This window comes from Dicentrarchus labrax, unplaced genomic scaffold, assembly GCF_905237075.1.
Source record: "Dicentrarchus labrax unplaced genomic scaffold, dlabrax2021, whole genome shotgun sequence".
Classification (NCBI taxonomy): domain Eukaryota; kingdom Metazoa; phylum Chordata; class Actinopteri; family Moronidae; genus Dicentrarchus; species Dicentrarchus labrax.
In genome coordinates this window covers 4,439,713-4,456,304 of record NW_026136702.1, presented here as the reverse complement: position 1 = coordinate 4,456,304, position 16,592 = coordinate 4,439,713, and the positions used below count along the sequence as shown (strand labels likewise).

General features: G+C 41.8%; 2 protein-coding genes across 3 annotated transcripts in view; one reads left to right on the top strand and one right to left on the bottom strand.

Moving 5' to 3' along the window:
* cdh23 (cadherin-related 23) overlaps positions 1 to 16,592 on the top strand; it is a 154,787-nt gene that overhangs the window by 100,926 nt on the left and 37,269 nt on the right. Inside the window, exons 16-27 of the mRNA XM_051415680.1 lie at positions 1,459 to 1,564; positions 1,884 to 2,011; positions 6,295 to 6,367; positions 7,311 to 7,427; positions 7,820 to 7,932; positions 8,133 to 8,240; positions 10,105 to 10,294; positions 10,627 to 10,772; positions 11,042 to 11,261; positions 11,805 to 11,957; positions 12,178 to 12,291; positions 12,819 to 12,967. Of these exons, the coding sequence (XP_051271640.1) occupies positions 1,459 to 1,564; positions 1,884 to 2,011; positions 6,295 to 6,367; positions 7,311 to 7,427; positions 7,820 to 7,932; positions 8,133 to 8,240; positions 10,105 to 10,294; positions 10,627 to 10,772; positions 11,042 to 11,261; positions 11,805 to 11,957; positions 12,178 to 12,291; positions 12,819 to 12,967 (1,617 nt within the window). The remainder of the gene's footprint in view (positions 1 to 1,458; positions 1,565 to 1,883; positions 2,012 to 6,294; positions 6,368 to 7,310; positions 7,428 to 7,819; positions 7,933 to 8,132; positions 8,241 to 10,104; positions 10,295 to 10,626; positions 10,773 to 11,041; positions 11,262 to 11,804; positions 11,958 to 12,177; positions 12,292 to 12,818; positions 12,968 to 16,592) is intronic.
* On the bottom strand, positions 13,030 to 15,924 carry LOC127372214 (uncharacterized protein C10orf105-like). 2 transcript variants are annotated; one of them, XM_051415722.1, is made up of 2 exons: positions 15,693 to 15,924; positions 13,030 to 14,357 (listed from the first exon to the last, which is right to left on the bottom strand). In XM_051415722.1, the coding sequence occupies exon 2, from the start codon at positions 14,343 to 14,345 to the stop codon at positions 13,848 to 13,850; it is 498 nt and encodes a 165-aa protein (XP_051271682.1). In that variant the 5' UTR covers positions 14,346 to 14,357; positions 15,693 to 15,924; the 3' UTR covers positions 13,030 to 13,847. The 2 variants fall into 2 exon arrangements, with proteins under 2 accessions (XP_051271682.1, XP_051271674.1); XM_051415714.1 differs by having other exon boundaries at positions 15,687 to 15,916.

Genomic DNA, 16,592 nt, shown 5'->3' with positions numbered 1-16,592 from the left:
AAACTACACCTGCAACAGAGGATCTCATCCTGAAACAGACACTTCCAGTCATTACTCCCCAAAGCCTTTGGTTTAGCTGCCCCCCTTCTCTTTCTTGTTTCCTCTGTGTTACTATAATCATGCAGTTATGTGTTTGTGTGCACTGTATCCAAGAAGAACAGGTCGGCCGGGTGTGTTGGCCATCAGTCACTGCCACACAAAAGGCAGAGGTACACAGGCACAATGGTAACTAATGGCTCAGCGTTTCCTTTGATTGCGCCCTGGAGAAAAAGACTATTACGTCCCTTGTGGCAGTGGGTACAGCAGTGGCTTACCCTGCCACAGTCCACTGTGTGGCTTGCTCTTATATTGTGGGAGTTGAGCTGATGACTGCGCTCAACGCTTGGCTCACTGTGTTTGATTAGTCTGAGCTAACCTTAAACGCTGCTGATATTAATACGCTGCCTGAGAGGAACAGGGAAGCCAGTCGCACAATTCTGTGTGTCAGCAATTTGCCCTGGAACCTACTATACACACACAAACGCACACACTACTCTGGAAAACATGGAGAGAAAGAGGAAAGCGGGAAAAGACTGAAATAGATAGAAGGAGAGGATGCGTTGAGAGACTCACCAAAGACAGGCCAAAAAATGCCTGGGAGCCTTGTCCCTCCTACTACAGTGCTCATGCTTTCTAACAGCCAAACCTTTTTTTAATTTCTCTACACTTCTTATTCCTTTATGTCTTTTGCCACTCATCTATTTGATTTGCTGCCCCCAACTCCTCTTACCTTTTAGTTGTAAACGATCTAATAGGAAACTATTTGTTGAAATTTGATATAGGAAGACAGTCTGGAAGAGAAAACCCACAGCTTAGGAAGTTGTGGGGGAAGAAAGGTATTGCTTACTCAACACTTTGGCATTAAATCAAAGAGTAGAGATATGCGTGTTATGGAGAGATACAAGTGAGTGTTTTTGACAACCTGTCCAGCCTCTAATGATGCCAGTGAGACCTAGTAGACTCTCCTCACAGCCGGGGGACTCATGTTTAAGTTACTGCCAACTCTAGAATAATGAGGGGGTGTCATCATTGTTGTTGATGTTGTTGTGGATTAGCCCGGCAAAGTATAGTTTCATCTGTCCTCTGCCTGATTGCTTGTCTTGGCTCAGTTGGTGTTCATCCCCAGTATTGACGCATGCACCACTAACAGCCAGAATCAGCTTTAATCTGTCCAATAACATGCCATCACTGACTGACAGCTTCCTGGCTGCACACATATGCACAGACTCACACACACCCATGCTGTGTAAACATACACTTATAACTATTATCACTGTCTTCTGCAGCATCTGTCCTGTTACACTGTCTTTTTGTCTCACTCAAAACTTCTTGTCTCTGTGGACTTTTAAATGTTGCTGAGGCATATGTTAAAGGCACACCTGTCTCCCACTTTTCCCACCACTGTCTGCTCAACCACAGGCTACAGATGAGGATTCTCCTCCCAACAACTTCCTGACATACACCATCACTTCAGCCTCAGCCTTCCCCAGTTACTTCAGCATCATCATGGTTGAGGGATACGCAGGTACGCTTAACTTTAGGAGCCTGTAGCCTAATCTGTAATATGTTCGAGCATTGTACTAGTTACAGTATGGGCAGGGGGGTTATAGAAAAGTCTCTACTCCTGTTTATGCTTGTTTTTGGTTTGCTGTTTTGCTACTTGACCCACAACACACACATTATTTTAACACATTTGCTCGTTTAACTAATTGCAAGTAAGAAGAAGTCTAACAGTATTCTGATATGTTTTAACCTATAGACAAATACAGAAACATACATCGCAAAACAAAATAAAACACATAACCCAACCTCTCTCCGTCCCCCTCCCCCTCTCCTTTCGTCAGTGATCAGCGTGACTAGGCCTCTGGACTATGAGCAAGTTCCCAATGGGATGATCTACTTGACAGTGATGGCCAAAGATGGGGGAAACCCAGCCCTCAACAACACTGTCCCAGTCACAGTGGAGGTTATTGTAAGTACAACCCAGGCAAAACACTTCTCTTACTCACACAGTATGCTCATATCTATAACAAAATGTAAACTTTAAATGACACAAACTTGGGTCCTGACTCCTGTCCTGCCATGATACACCACACCACACCTAAACGTGCAAGTACCAGCGCCTCTTCAAAATGTGGCAGCTGTCAGTGTCTGCAGACACAAAGCAGAACCTTGCAAGTACATTAGCCTTCTTTCTCTCTCTGTCATCTGTCATCCACCAACCTATGGACATTATCCAAATATAAGCATTAGAAGTCTGCATTCATAGTCAAGTTGTGAGAGAACAAGTTAAAAACTCCTGGTCAAAAGTAAAGTGCACCTTAATAACAAATGGTGTTCTCATTAAGAATACCATCTGGTGTGTTAGTTAGAAGGTTTAAAAACAGATTCAAATGTTACAAAAGATACAGCCCAGCAAGGTTTATTCATTCACATGAAAAGATTAAAAGGTGAATGACATTTTGTCCCTACTGCCATGCCATGCTATACATATTGATGTGTAGATAGAGCAACAATTCAAGTCTAGCTTTAACTGTAAAAAAAGATCAAGTTTATATTGATTGCACAGTATGATCAATAAGACAAGAATAGACCTGTAAGTTCAAACCATTCCAGTGTTGTCCTTGTTTATATTGATGTAAATCTACTAGCAGTTGTTATTTTATGCTTAATGTCACTGACATGGATCAGTGAGTTCCTTAAATGTTCTCAGAAACAACAGTGTCAGAGTCCGACCTCAGCCAGTCCAATGTAACTCCCGTTCTTTCATAGAGGTCACTGAGATCAAGCCAGTCTGACCAAATCTAAAAGCCAGTAGAGCATGTGTCCTTTTTTTCTTTTATCATCATTATTCATTATGTTCAGCCGATGGGACAGTCTTTTAGCATTATAGACACATGTACAGCCATACGTTTATACCTGCACAGTTTGTTACATAGTTCGTAGTTTATTACCAGTATGCCAGTGGTCCTCAACCAAGTGTAGTTGAGATCAGAATCAGAATTAAGTTTAATGACAAGTAGGTTGTCACATACAAGAAATTTACCTTGGTATATTGGTACATAACAAGAAACATGGTGCAAGAAAATATTTAATATGTAATATATTTCATCCTAAACAGTCATGAGATTAACTATACTCCAAATCAGTAAGAAATAAGCCGTGCACTGATAGAAAAAAATGATTTCATATAAAATGCTATGAATAAATGCTAGAGCATCTTTGATCAATAGAATGTAATAAGCATAAAAATGAGTAAGCAACCAACAGACATGCTAACTTGCAGCTAATACAAGATGCAAATTGATCCATTTCTGTCTAATGGAGTCTTCTTGATGTGCACTGGTATCTTCTGCAGTTTTCTGCTGTCCATCTATTTTGTATCTAGAACACTGTAATCAAAGCTGCTGTTCAATATAAGGTTTTTGTGTTCAATCATTGCCACTGTCAGTGCCCTTCTGCCAAAAAACCTTTGCGTCTTCCCCCCTTATGTGACAGTGTGTTTGGTTTTTGGTTCCAGAAAGGCACTTAAATAGTCTCTAGTCTCTCTTTTCCTGTTAGCTGAGAATCTTTCTAATTCACACTTTTTTAAATACATCTTCAAGCGTGGTATTTTTTTTCGAAACTATTTAATGACTCTTGGAACTGCGGCAGACACACCCTGTGACAAATTCCTCACAGTCTCCCACGTTCAAAAGCATCTCCAAACTTTCACAGAAATCTTTTCATTTAAGTTCCCCTCATGTGACTGAAAAATTTGTTGGCGCAAAATTTGGGAGAGGAACTAGCAGTTCTACCATGTGCACTGAATGAAGACTAAGCTGTCTTGTATTTATCTAAATGTTGATCCAGTGTGTGACAGGTGTAACCCGGCTCATGGGGGATCATTTCATATGTCTTCAACTTTACTTACATATTGGATTTCAGTATTTCCTCACTGTGTGAATTATTCTGAGTACCTTTTGATCCATGTCTGTTTGCATTTTTATCGCAGTCTGTGCAGCTATCTGAGCTCCCAATTCTGTTGCTTTTGTCAGTCTTATCGCTAAATGTCTTATTTTAAGGCACTGGAGAAAGTCACATCCGTCTACTCGCACACACAGTGGATCAGAGAGACTTGAAAAAATAAGATACTCTGTACAAGGTTCTGGGTCCTAAGATAAGAGAGTAAGATAATCCTCCTGTTTCTGTTGCATGTAATCTAGTTTCAATTGGACCTCTTTTGTAAATGTTACGTGTAATTACTCTTTTTTCATGTATAAAAGACCACGTCATGCACTGGTTACTCCTGTTACATGGCACCTGTTATCCTATGAGATGCCCACAGAGCATGTTCTGTGATCTTGCAAGGAAATGTACAAATGGGTTCCACTGTGTCAAAACATTTAAATATGTTTTATTCATTAAAAAAGTATATTGAGGTTAGCTTTTATTACATGTTCGAAGTTGAATCAACAACTTCACACCTGCAATTCCCATTCCAAATCAAACTGGTACCATGTATATGAAAATTACTAAAGGTGAAAATACATACAGCACCTTGTTATTCAATTGAAAGCATCAGTTTAACATGGATGTTTGTCACGCATACAGTAGCCCTCCAGAAAGTGTTCTCCCTTTAGGTATCCCTCACTCTCAAAAAGGTTGGAGACACCTGTACTACACTATCTTTTTAGGGCATTACACATTTTTGTTTGTAGTCACAACTTGTGTCCAATTTCTCATTTGATCAAAAGTATGACACATGATGAGAGGTTCATAGCAAGTTATATAATAAGTTTCATATGATTATTAATGTTTTTAATAATTAATTAATTTGCGTACCATAGAGCTTTTCTTGCTGTCCTACAATAATGTAGTTATCTATCTTATACCAATCACTATTAACAATAACATAGATTGCTATGGTGTGTCACTGATTTTGCCGCCTGTCAGTCTCATTGGGAGCGCTAGTCTTAAAGCATTAGAAGAATGCTGATTATTCTGTCCAACGGACTTTGTTAGGTATTATCTTTTAAATCTTTTTGTCTGTTTCTGTATTTTTCTTTTAACTTTCAAATAGTAAACATGAGTGTTGATCTTTGCTAAGATACCATAAATACAGCAGTAAAAATATAATGAGCAACCAGAACTCCTATCCTCATACCCCTACTGGCTCTTAAACTCATTTCCCCTGACAGGCATCCATTATACATGTAACTTTTCATCATAAAAGAAGAAATGACAGAGTACAATGGATTAATCCAGCTGGAATATTCTTGTATATGCAAGGACAGTAAGAATATCATACACACTCTACACCAGGGAGAAATATCGTGTAAAAGAATGACGGAATCTATGCTGGAATGCAAAAACCAACAGGGATAGATGTGCACAATACTGTATTCCCTCTATCTCTCTCTGTCTCTCTCTCTTTCTCTGTCCTCCACAGTGTCGTGACTCACACCGCAGGGGTTTATCAGTAGCTGGCAGCATCACACACACACACAATGCTTTGCGCCAGTGTAACACAGAGCCCAGATAGATAATGGTGCCAGTGACTGTTGTTAAAGTGTTAACATTTCTCAGCAGCTCACACAGTGGGGAGCCTCTCTGTGAACAGCCACACAACTGGATGTGTTAGTGTGAAATAGAGTCTAATTCAATGAGTGGGAGGTTGTGAAATATAAATGCTCTGGGAAAGTCCACGTGACAGAAGATGCTGTTCCATGTTGTAGTCATTCATCCCTGTCAAATTACAGGTCTTGATTACCTTTTGTTTTAGGTAATGCCATTAATAATAATGTTTGGAACGATTGTCTCACCGATGTGTCTCCTGTTTAATATCTCCCTCAGCTTTTGCATTATTCCACCTCTTTTTTTCCTCACTCCTACAGTTCTAAAGCAATGAACACATTGCACTGCATGTATAGGATGGCTACCTCAACTTTACTTTATATAACTTCATATATCAGGTATAAAATAGTATGTGATTAGATGACAGACACAGAAGCCAGCACCACTAAAACCCAGTGTTTGAAGAGGAGATTACAGTTTAATCAGACAGACACAATTAAACAGATACTACTACTACTGTTTTACTATTAAAACATTTCTTGCCCCTCAGTGACTTAATTCTCAAATATGTTAATCTCAGTGCTAATGTGCGATGACAGCTTCAAAGCCTTTTCAGTTCCTCTTTTTTAAGCACCATTTGCTTTCCTCATTGTTTAGCACATTGATTTGAGCTGTCGTTGATGTTTATACCTCCTCCAGGATGAAAATGACAACCCACCCGAGTTCAGCAAGCCATCCTACATTGTCAAAATCCTAGAGAACATTATTGCCGGTGAGTTGCTTTATACATTTTGGGGGGTTACAGTTTAGTTGCTAGAATGCATTTTCTGGTCTGTACAACGAACACAACGATGAAACACTCCACCACCTTGTGTAGCACAAACAGTCACCTCTCACTTGAATTGCCTTACTATTAACATATTCAACAAATAGCTTTACTTTCTTGGGGGTATGTTTTTTTTTTTTATGTTTTATTTTATTTGCTTCCTCTGGCCTCTACTGTCTTATTTGTTTTGATTTTGCATAATGTTTTTAAATGCTCAGCCAGAATGCTGCATATTGACTATTCAAGGCAAAATCACTGGCTGCTATATTCATTCTCATGCATGCATTCAGAAGACTCTTTTATCCCAGACAATAGATTAGTTTCCAGTCGCTAGAGGGGAAATGAGATGTTTGACCGCCCCTTTCTCTCTCTGAGCTCCAGCAGACGCTGGCTGCTTTTTGTGTCTCGGACCCGATTTGAAGGAGCACATAGTTGAGCGGCTTGGGCCAAGGCTGAGGTTTAGGGGACTATGGCTAAAGTGCTTTGCCCTGAGCTAAGGGCCTAAGGCTTGGACTGCAAGGCTGAGCTGAGGGCTAGCCCTGCGGCTCTGGCTAGCCTCTCATCCCCCCTGCCTGCCGGGGTATTGATCAGTCCTGTGCCAAGTATGGGTTGTGCCAAACAAGCTGATAATCCACTAATCCATAAACCCACTCACTGCCATGCCATCAGTTGAGCTGTGGATGGGGGCGGTGAAGAAAATTAGCTCTCTGAATGCCATTTGAGTCTGTCTCTGCAGCTTGGTTCTCTGTCTGTCTTTCCTCTTTACTAGACTTCACATATTTTCCCCATAACTCTGTCTCTCAGTTCATTTTTTCCTTCTTTCTCACCCTCGATGAGTTGTAAATTTTCTTTCTCTCTTACTCCCTTCATCCCTCCCTCTCCTCCACAGGGGCAACTGTGCTGCTTGTGAATGCTACTGATTTGGACGCCTCGCGGGAGTTTGGCCAGGCCTCGCTCATCTACTCCCTGGAGGGCTCCTCTCAGTTCCGTCTCAACTCGCGCTCAGGTGTGTGTGTGTGTGTGTGTGTGTGTGTGCACGAGCATGTGAAAGGGTGTGTATTTTCTGAAAGTATACTTGGAATAGAGACAGAATTTTTTTTTGATCTGATTCCATTTTTTATTTCAAATTTGAATTTTTTCATTCTGCCAGTTCATATTGGGCTGAAAATGACTTGTGCATATGTGCTTATCTAGATCTGTGTCTGCAATACCTTTTTTCGTTTCCTTCTTAAGCATTTCACACTGCATTGTATGCACATTGTGTCTGGGTTGTGTGGGGTTTTTATGAATTTTATTCTGACTTTTAATTCAGTTCATCCTGACATTAGAAGCTGCTTTGATATTATGTGCCTGCCCTTCACTTTTTATATTTTTGATCTGATACAATGTTTGTTTCAGGAGAGATCACCACCACAGCCCTTCTGGACCGAGAGCTGAAGTCAGAGTATATCCTGATAGTCAGAGCTGTGGACGGAGGGGTGGGTCCTCAGCAGAAGACTGGCATTGCCACGGTAAACACTTTGCAGCCATCATCCTTCTGATCCTACCTACAGCTATTTAATGTTTAATCAGTAATCATTTTTGGTAAAATTATAATCTATTGTATGCACAGTATATATTGATTTATGATTTTTTGGCCTGTAAACCATAATCATCATGGATAGGTATTTTCCCATGTACTTTACTTTCCCCTCTTTCCCTCTTTGTTCAGGTGAACATCACCCTCCTGGACATCAATGACAACGCCCCTGTGTGGAGAGACGAGCCATACCATGCCAACGTAGTGGAGATGAGCCCAATAAACACAGACGTTATCTCTGTGAGTGCACCTTTAAACTTTAACTGGTTGACTAACTGATGGTTAACTAAACATGAAAAACACAAATGAACACACTGGAATAATAATTATTGGTGTTTGAAGCATTTATTAAAATGTTTGCCTATAGTTTTTGTATGCAGATGTGATGTGGAGAGAACACCAGTATCCCTGAGTGGCAGTTTCTCTGTTTTGAATCATTATTTTAGTCTGTGGTTTAATTTGCTTGCTCAGGCAAAAGGTGCATTTTGATTTTAGAAATCAGGGCGGAGTGATCAAAATATGAAGGTTGTTGTAACTTGTAATACAGCATTGTTGTTCACTGGAAGATCATTAAAGTCACACTGTACATGAAAAACAGTACTTGCTGAAGGATACATCTGCATGCACACTATTGATGGACAAGCTGCCATCACTGCGTAGGTCACCACAACGTAAACATTAATATTAGCCCAAACTCTCCCATTGTGCTGCTGGTGTCTTTGGCAGTGTGTTGTTGTTAATTAAGCCCTGATTGTCCATTAATTAAAGAGGCGTCAGTGAGTGTAATTAAGGGAGTCCGATTGCTAATTAAAATGTAGCCTGCAGTCATACGCATAGCAAATTATTTAGCTGTTAGGCAGAAAAGGAAGCAAGAACTCATCTTGCAGAGCAAGAGAGTGGAATGGAGAAATGGTAACGAAAGAGAAATGAAAGATACGAGTGTTGCACTGCTAAAATGTTGCTACATTTTCCACTTATTCCTGCTCCCTTGTAGCTATTCCTCAGTTGAGTTCATTCATGGTGCATCCAGCGATGCGATGCATATTGTATAGTATGTGACTCTCTGCGCTCACTGGACAGACACTATTGCCCCTCTGACCATTTTTCAATAAATCGGACCACCCAGGCTTACAGTCCTGTAATTGGCCCCAATGTAGCCCTGGCCCAACCAGTGTTTCCATGGTGACAAGAGGCCACCTGCTGAGTCCTCCTTGAGGTGTCCAGCGAGCCGATGAATTTGGTTGCTGTGTCCAGTGCAAGGATTTGCCCACTCAAATCTCAGAGCACCCCTCCATCACTGCTGCAGCCTTTTACAGTCAGCACCTATACATACACAGTGAGCGACCTCTATTATCTCATTTCACAACAATATTCTCTTTTCTGCCACTCTGCAGTGGGACTAGAGCTAGAGTTCAATTGACAAGGCTAATATATTTGCTCACCATCTTTTAATGTGCTCTGCTCAGGCCAGAATTGATTAGTTCAACTGTCCTCGGCTAGACACTTCCCCACATCTTATATCACCTACGTTTGTCTGTGCAGTTGCTAATCAATAGGCCTCTGAGATGCCTGCCTACCATGTCCCCTTAATAATTAAACACCTGCAAAACCTTTGTTCCTCTAATGACCAATTAACCAGTTTCTAGCGTTTTTAGTCAGCGTACTGAATAATTTATCAGCTCTTTAAAAATCAGCCAGTGTTTTAGCCCGGCTCCCGGCTTCCTGCATTCATCACCCATTGCCACTTTGTGTCAGAAAAGAGACGTTACCATTTTTCTTTTGGCTGACGGATGTGTTAGAACAGTTGGAAGGGGTTGTGTGTGAAGATGCTCGCTCTGTGGGTCAGACGTTCTTGTTACTATTACCATCACTATTTCAATTCTTTTTTCTTCTCTGATTCATTTCCTCGTTCCTCCCCTCTTTTCTCATTCCTGTCCCCACATCTATTAGTTCTCCTTGTTAATACACTTTAAAAAAAACACACATTTTAATTTGAGGATTGTTATACAGGGTCTATATGGAACACTTCTTGTTGGGGGAAGTTGTTAAAAGAGTTCAGGCCATAGGATGTTCAGAAAGGTTTTCTTGTCTCTCCCTTGTTCAGGTGTTGGCTGTGGACCCTGACAATTGGGAAAATGGGACAGTGGTGTACAGTATCAGTCCAGAAAACCCCTTCTACACCATCAACAGCAGTACAGGGAAGATCCGCACCAGTGGGGTAACCCTGGACAGGGAAAGCTCCAACCCCAGGGACGCAGCACTCATGAGGACCATTATCATCTCAGCTGTCGACCGTGAGTAATGTGTATGTGTGTGGTCGGTTGTCAGTATTTGCCTGTCACTGTGTAAATTTGTCTGTCTCGTGAAACACCTAAAACATCTGTAAGCGAGCTTAAATAGCTTTATATCATTCTCAGCAGAGAGCTTTCGATTCTGAGCGATTAGCCTCTTTCTTTAAGCCTCATTCCTCAAGTTTTATGTTGACCATGAAACTTTTTACTGTGGCTAATAAACTCCTTTGACCATGAGATATGGTGTGTGTGTGTGTGTGTGTGTGTGTGTGTGTGTGTGTGTGTGTGTTTGTTTGTGTCTTTGTCTTTATGTGTCCCTCTGGCGCCCTCTTTAGGTGGGACACCTCCACTGCATGCATCAGCGAGCACCACAGTGTTTGTCAACCTGCTGGATCTGAATGACAATGACCCAACCTTCCTCAACCTACCCTTTGTGGCTGAAGTGCCAGAGGGACAGCCCATTGGATCCTCAGTTTTTAGGGTAAAATATCAGACTGTATTCCATGATGACTGCATTTTAAAAAAGGAAAAAGTTTCAGAATATTTTATTTTTCTGTTTTAGGGGAACAGGAATGATTTTCTGATATTAATAAGACTTCCAAACATATTCCTGGCAATACTTCATGATTATTGCTATCCAATAAAAAAAACATACTGTTTACAGCATCCGCCATCCTTTACCCAGTCTATAACTCCTGTGTTCTTTCTCTGCCTTCCTCTTTATCATTTCTTCTCTTCTTTCTGCTCTAGGTTCAGGTGGAGGACCCAGATGAGGATAAGAACGGTTTGATTACAATGGCGTTACAGATGGGAATGCCTCGCCTCGACTTCTACCTGAACACCTCGACTGGTGTTCTCACCTCCACGGCAGTCTTGGATCGTGAGCAGATTGGACAGTACCATTTGAGAATTATTGCATATGATGCAGGGAAGTTCCCTCGCACCTCCACTTCAACCCTCACTGTCACAGGTGAGAGTCTGAAAATGTGGCTGATGATGATGAGAAACTGGGTTTTATTTCCCTTTGCTCCCTCTGAAATTACCCTACATATGAAACTGCCAAGCCACGGTATGATTGGATTCTGTGTGACATGAAGGGTTACTTCATTATGGCAGATAATTAACCACTGACTTCTCAGGAATCTGCTGAAAAGGATGTTGCCACCTGCTGGTGGGACAAGAAAAATCCTAAAAGGAGACAAATGGTGTGACTGCTGTGAAAAGGAAATGGAAAAACTGAATAAGGTTTTCTGGCGTTTCTCAAATGGATCAGATGAGTCAGAAGCATCAAAATATTTTGAACTGTTTCGCAGAGATCTGTTTCACGTCTTCACAGAGAGCTGTACACCCAAGCTGGAAATAATTTCAGAAGTTTTACTAGACTTCAAATCCTCTGATTTAACAATAGTCTTTCTACTCACTGCACCACCCTGCTGCCTTATTTGTCCTCATGTACATCTATCTGTGTGTCCTCATGTCTTTTTTTGTCTGTGTGTTTGTGTGCGGGGGTCAGTTCTGGATGTAAATGATGAGACGCCTACCTTCAACCCTCGCGTGTACAATGTTTCCCTGAAGGAGAGTGTCCCTAGAGACCACATTGTAGCGCGCCTCAGCTGCTCTGACAACGACGCAGGCCTCAACGCCGAGCTTAGCTACTTCATCACAGGTCAGAGGTCACAGTGGGAGTTGTTTTTGTGTGTTGTCTAAGGGCTACAGTGTTGTACAGTTATGAGAACTATGTGCACATACAGTACCTTTGTCCATCCATCCATCTCTGTGTGACTTATGTATGAGGTGAGCTCTTAGTGTCATAGCTGTACTGTGTTTATGTTTAACTAATATGCTGTAAATTAATTTGGAAATGTGATTGTGCTCTGTATTTTTAGGTGGTAATCAGGACGGTAAATTCAGCGTGGGCTTCAGAGATGGGGTTGTTCGGACGGTGGTTGGCCTAGACAGAGAGACCCAGGCAGCATACACTCTGGTCGTGGAAGCTATAGGTGTGTCATAAATTGATACCTTTTTATAATGATACAAAACCTTTATCGTCTTTTATCATCCTCATTTTTACAGTCTGTGTGTTTATATTTGTTGTAATAGGACTTGTTTTCTGGCTTGTTTTGTTTGTGATCTTCAAAGCTGCTCCTTTGTACTTTTGTGCGACAATGATGAAAAACAGAGCGATGCCTGCACATCTGCGGTGATTTCAGACTATTGCTCAACTGCCTTTGTTCCTGTTTTAAAAGAAAGAACAAAAACTCTGAGGTTTTCCTGTTTTGGAAACCATTGAGTCAGGCTGGCTTATCTGCTGGGGGGGCCAGAGACACAAGAGAGGAGAGAAGAGGCAGAGATAATGTAAAGGAGAATAGAATTACACATTTTTTTCCTAATTCACCAGCAGCTGAAAATGACCCAAGTTTTGAGCCCAGCCATGTCTATTTGAGTTGTCCTTGTCAACCATAAAATTAGCATTAACCTGAATGATTGCAGCTGATGTGTTGGTGAATGTGTCTGTTTCTGCACATAGACAACGGTCCAGCGGGCAGCCGGAGGACAGGCACAGCCACTGTATTTGTTGAGGTGCTGGATGTTAACGACAACAGACCCATCTTCCTACAAAACAGCTATGACACCAGCATATTGGAGAGCGTGCCCCAAGGAACCAGCATCCTTCAGGTAGAAAACACACACACAGTGCTAAAAACATCTGGTAACAAACTGAAGTTTCAGCAGCAAAATTTTAAATGTCAAACTTTATTTCTTAAAGTTATAATCACAAAACACAAATAATCCGGTACAGAGTGGTCTCTTTTTGGCTCAGGTTGCATTTGTCTCGTCACTGTTGGTAACCCATCATGTTTTGAGACCTGCATGAAATCGTATTATATGAAATAATGCCTTGTATCTGTCTTAATGCTCATGAATTACCAGGTGGATGGGGTTTTCTGCATCAGAACAATAAGCAGTGTGAAGCAGAGAAATGATGCTTGTACCCACACTTTGATTGTGATTGGAAAATACTTTTAAGACCAAAGCCATTCTTTGAACTAGTGCCTTGCTGTAAGATTTTTATATGTTGAGTTACTGTTCGCTGTATCTGTTTAGTTACTTTTATACTCCTTGGAAAAATTTGAATGCAATCAAATCAGATCCAATTTACTCCTGTGCAGAATGTGAAGATGCATCAAATCCTTACTGGGAGAATTGTAATCAAATGGAGTTGTTTTCGGATTAAATCATTTTTACCTCTCGTGAATATAGTACAGAGCTGTGCTGAAAAAGCGCATCACTGCCCAAGAATGCTGCCTTCTATGGAGGGTGAATAGATCAGTCACACAAATGTGTAAACTCTTCTATGGCTTTTTGATTGCATTATTTTTAAACAATTGTTTTGTTGCAAACCATATCCAAGTAGCATTCAGAGTATGTTAAAGCAAATGCTGAAAATTATTTTTATGTACTCTTCACCCACGCTTGGTATTAGCACCAACTGTAAAATATACAGTGTATCACTTGTTTTGGGGAGCAGTCAGTCAGGCCTCAGCCTGTCCTCAAGTCAGATTTCAGTGACATAGTCAAATAGACAAGGCATAGTGAGGTGGGGCTCCACACTGGCTTCTGGCTGTGGTGTCTGTCGGGCCGGAGACCGTGACACATGTGTGCTCTCGCGCTCGTGCGGTCTGCGATGGGGCGGTCGTCTGAAAGAGAGGTTGTATGAACGCCGATATGAGCCCAGCCTTTTCCACACCTTGAGCTGTGGCTCACTGGACCGGCTTCTTCCGCAGGTTAGGCTCTCCCCTGGGCTACAGCCCGCCTCAGACTCCCCATCCTGTTCCGATGGCCGGCATACTGCCAGGAAGGCCGCTAACCCTGCCAGTAGCAGTGATAAGCCCAGTACCACCATGATGGTGTATTCTGGGTCATAGTTGTCTGAAGAATAGGATGGAGGCTGTGAGATGGTGGCAGAGATGGTGGTGGTGGTCAAGTTGGACAGAGTCACATTTTCTGTGTTTGAGGTAAAGGTGAAGTTGGAGCCTGGTTCACTGGTGTTCATGTTGTCTCGGCCCTGGGTGGAGAAAACAATATTAGATTATGTATGTGAGTGGTCAGGCACAGCCAAGTGCCACAGCAGCTCCATGCCCCACTAACCAGGTCTAACCAAGCTGAGTAGGTTCATTTTCACTGTATGCAGATCATACACTCAAGGGATTAAGATAAACACACACACACACACATGCACAAACATGCACATAGACGCTTGCGTGCACATACAGATGCTGTGAGTGTTTGGCATTTGCGGCAATTATGTAGCTATTAAATCAAGGACTACAAAACAGTCAATGCTTGACAGGTTTTCTTCAATGTAAAACAAATTGGGTTTATTAAAATGCCCCTTGTAAAATGCAAGGCACCCACCTCTTCTACCCCGGTCTCCAATTATCCCCCCCTCTCATTTTGCGTGCCCCCATCTTCAGCATAGTAACATTTGTAAATGTCATCATCCTTAATTCAGCGGAGACAAAGCATGGCTTATCGGTTTAAGGGAAACACATTGGGACGTGAAATTATTTTTAAGACCAAATGCCAGGAAAGCTGTGAAAAGGCCAGTGGAGCAGGATGGCTCGTTAGAGAGTCAGTTCATTAGTCAGCGCCTCCAAGCACATATGCCACACGCACACACACATACACACACAACTATTCAAACACAAACTTTCTTTCTCATCCACACATGCTATAGACTGTACTGCACACTACTGTGATTAGGTACGCTGCTCTTAAGCTTGGCAGCTTAGCTGTAAGGTACTCTCCCTCTCTACCCCCCCCCATATTGTTGCTCCTCTGGATCTGAGTGCTCAGCAAGTTTTCAAACAGTCAAACTCAATTCTTAGCTTCTTTTCAAGCAAACTCTGTCCAACCTATTCACATTTTGACCAATTGTGCACTCACAAGTTCTTCTAGTTTCTTAGTAGCAAATGCTTATTAGATATTCTTTTAACAGTATATTCTCTGCATTATCTGTATAGTTGAAGAAAAAAATGGGGAATACAATAACAGTTCATAGATGTCAAATGTTCAGCTAATATTCAAATCGTGCTTCGAGATAAGTCCCAATAATACAACAGTCTACACATACTCCCTTAGACAATGTGCAGTTAGTCAAGCACATGTCAAGTTCTCACATGCCTTTAAGGAGTTTCATTCCAAAATGAGACTCCACAGCAGACATAAAATACGTATTGTTAGAGACATCAGTTAGACTGTTAGCAATCTTTGGACGTTAAGATTTGAAAGAATTTAATTATGTTTACCTCTTAAATGCTAAGCAATCAACATTTCTTCTCCAGACTGAACATTTAGTAATTTGGAATAAAACCCTTGAAAAATGTATACTTACACCCACACTTTAGAAACTCTTTAAAACAGCACCTTGCTTAATTCCAGTAACTGAGGTCAGACCTGTTTCTTGGCTCCACGCACTTGTTTTTCCCCCCTTAAACTGCTGCTTTCCCAGAGACAGAGGGGAAAACGCTGGGGAGGAAGAGGGGAACAAGGAGGAAAAGGGGGTAAAATGTGGGTAACAGTTTTAGAATTGAAATATCTCTCTGTTGTTTTCATCCCAGAGAGCCAAAGGCAATAGTGTGTTTTCTGAGCCATGCAGTGGCTTAGTGAATAATCTCTTAATGCTTACACTCCACATGCTTACACTTACAACATCTGGCTCTGCAATGTAGTCTTACACTTTATACACCCCTTTTATGGCCTAAGTGGTGCAGTCCGCTGTGTAATACCCTATTCATCACTCACCAATCTGACCCCCCAGCCTCTTTTTTTCTCCCGTCTCCCCCTCCCCTCTCCTCCTCTTTCTCCTCTTCTCTCCACATCTCTTTATAAAGCTAATGAGACTGAAGTTGGGCCCCTCTTCACAGGGGGAGTGAGAGAGAGCAAAGGAGGACACACAGGGCAAGAGAGAGAGAGAGAGAGAGACTGTGAGAGTGTGTGAATCTGTATTTGTGCGTACCCGAGTGCACGTACATGTGCTCGAGTGTCTTGAGTGTGTGTGTGTCTGTATTGCTATTGAATATGCACTTTGTAGGCACCTCCACAGGTTTTGACACATCCACAGAGGAGCAGGGTGTGACATGAAGTCCGCCTCATCCAGTGCCAGCGGCTCTGTGCCTCTCTGGATTCAGAAGTCAGTCTTATGACATGGCCCATTCACCAGCAGCCCAGCATGCTTCACTATTTATCTGTATATGCTGTGGAGCCATGCTGTCTGTGCTGGGTTTGGGTTTTTGGCTCC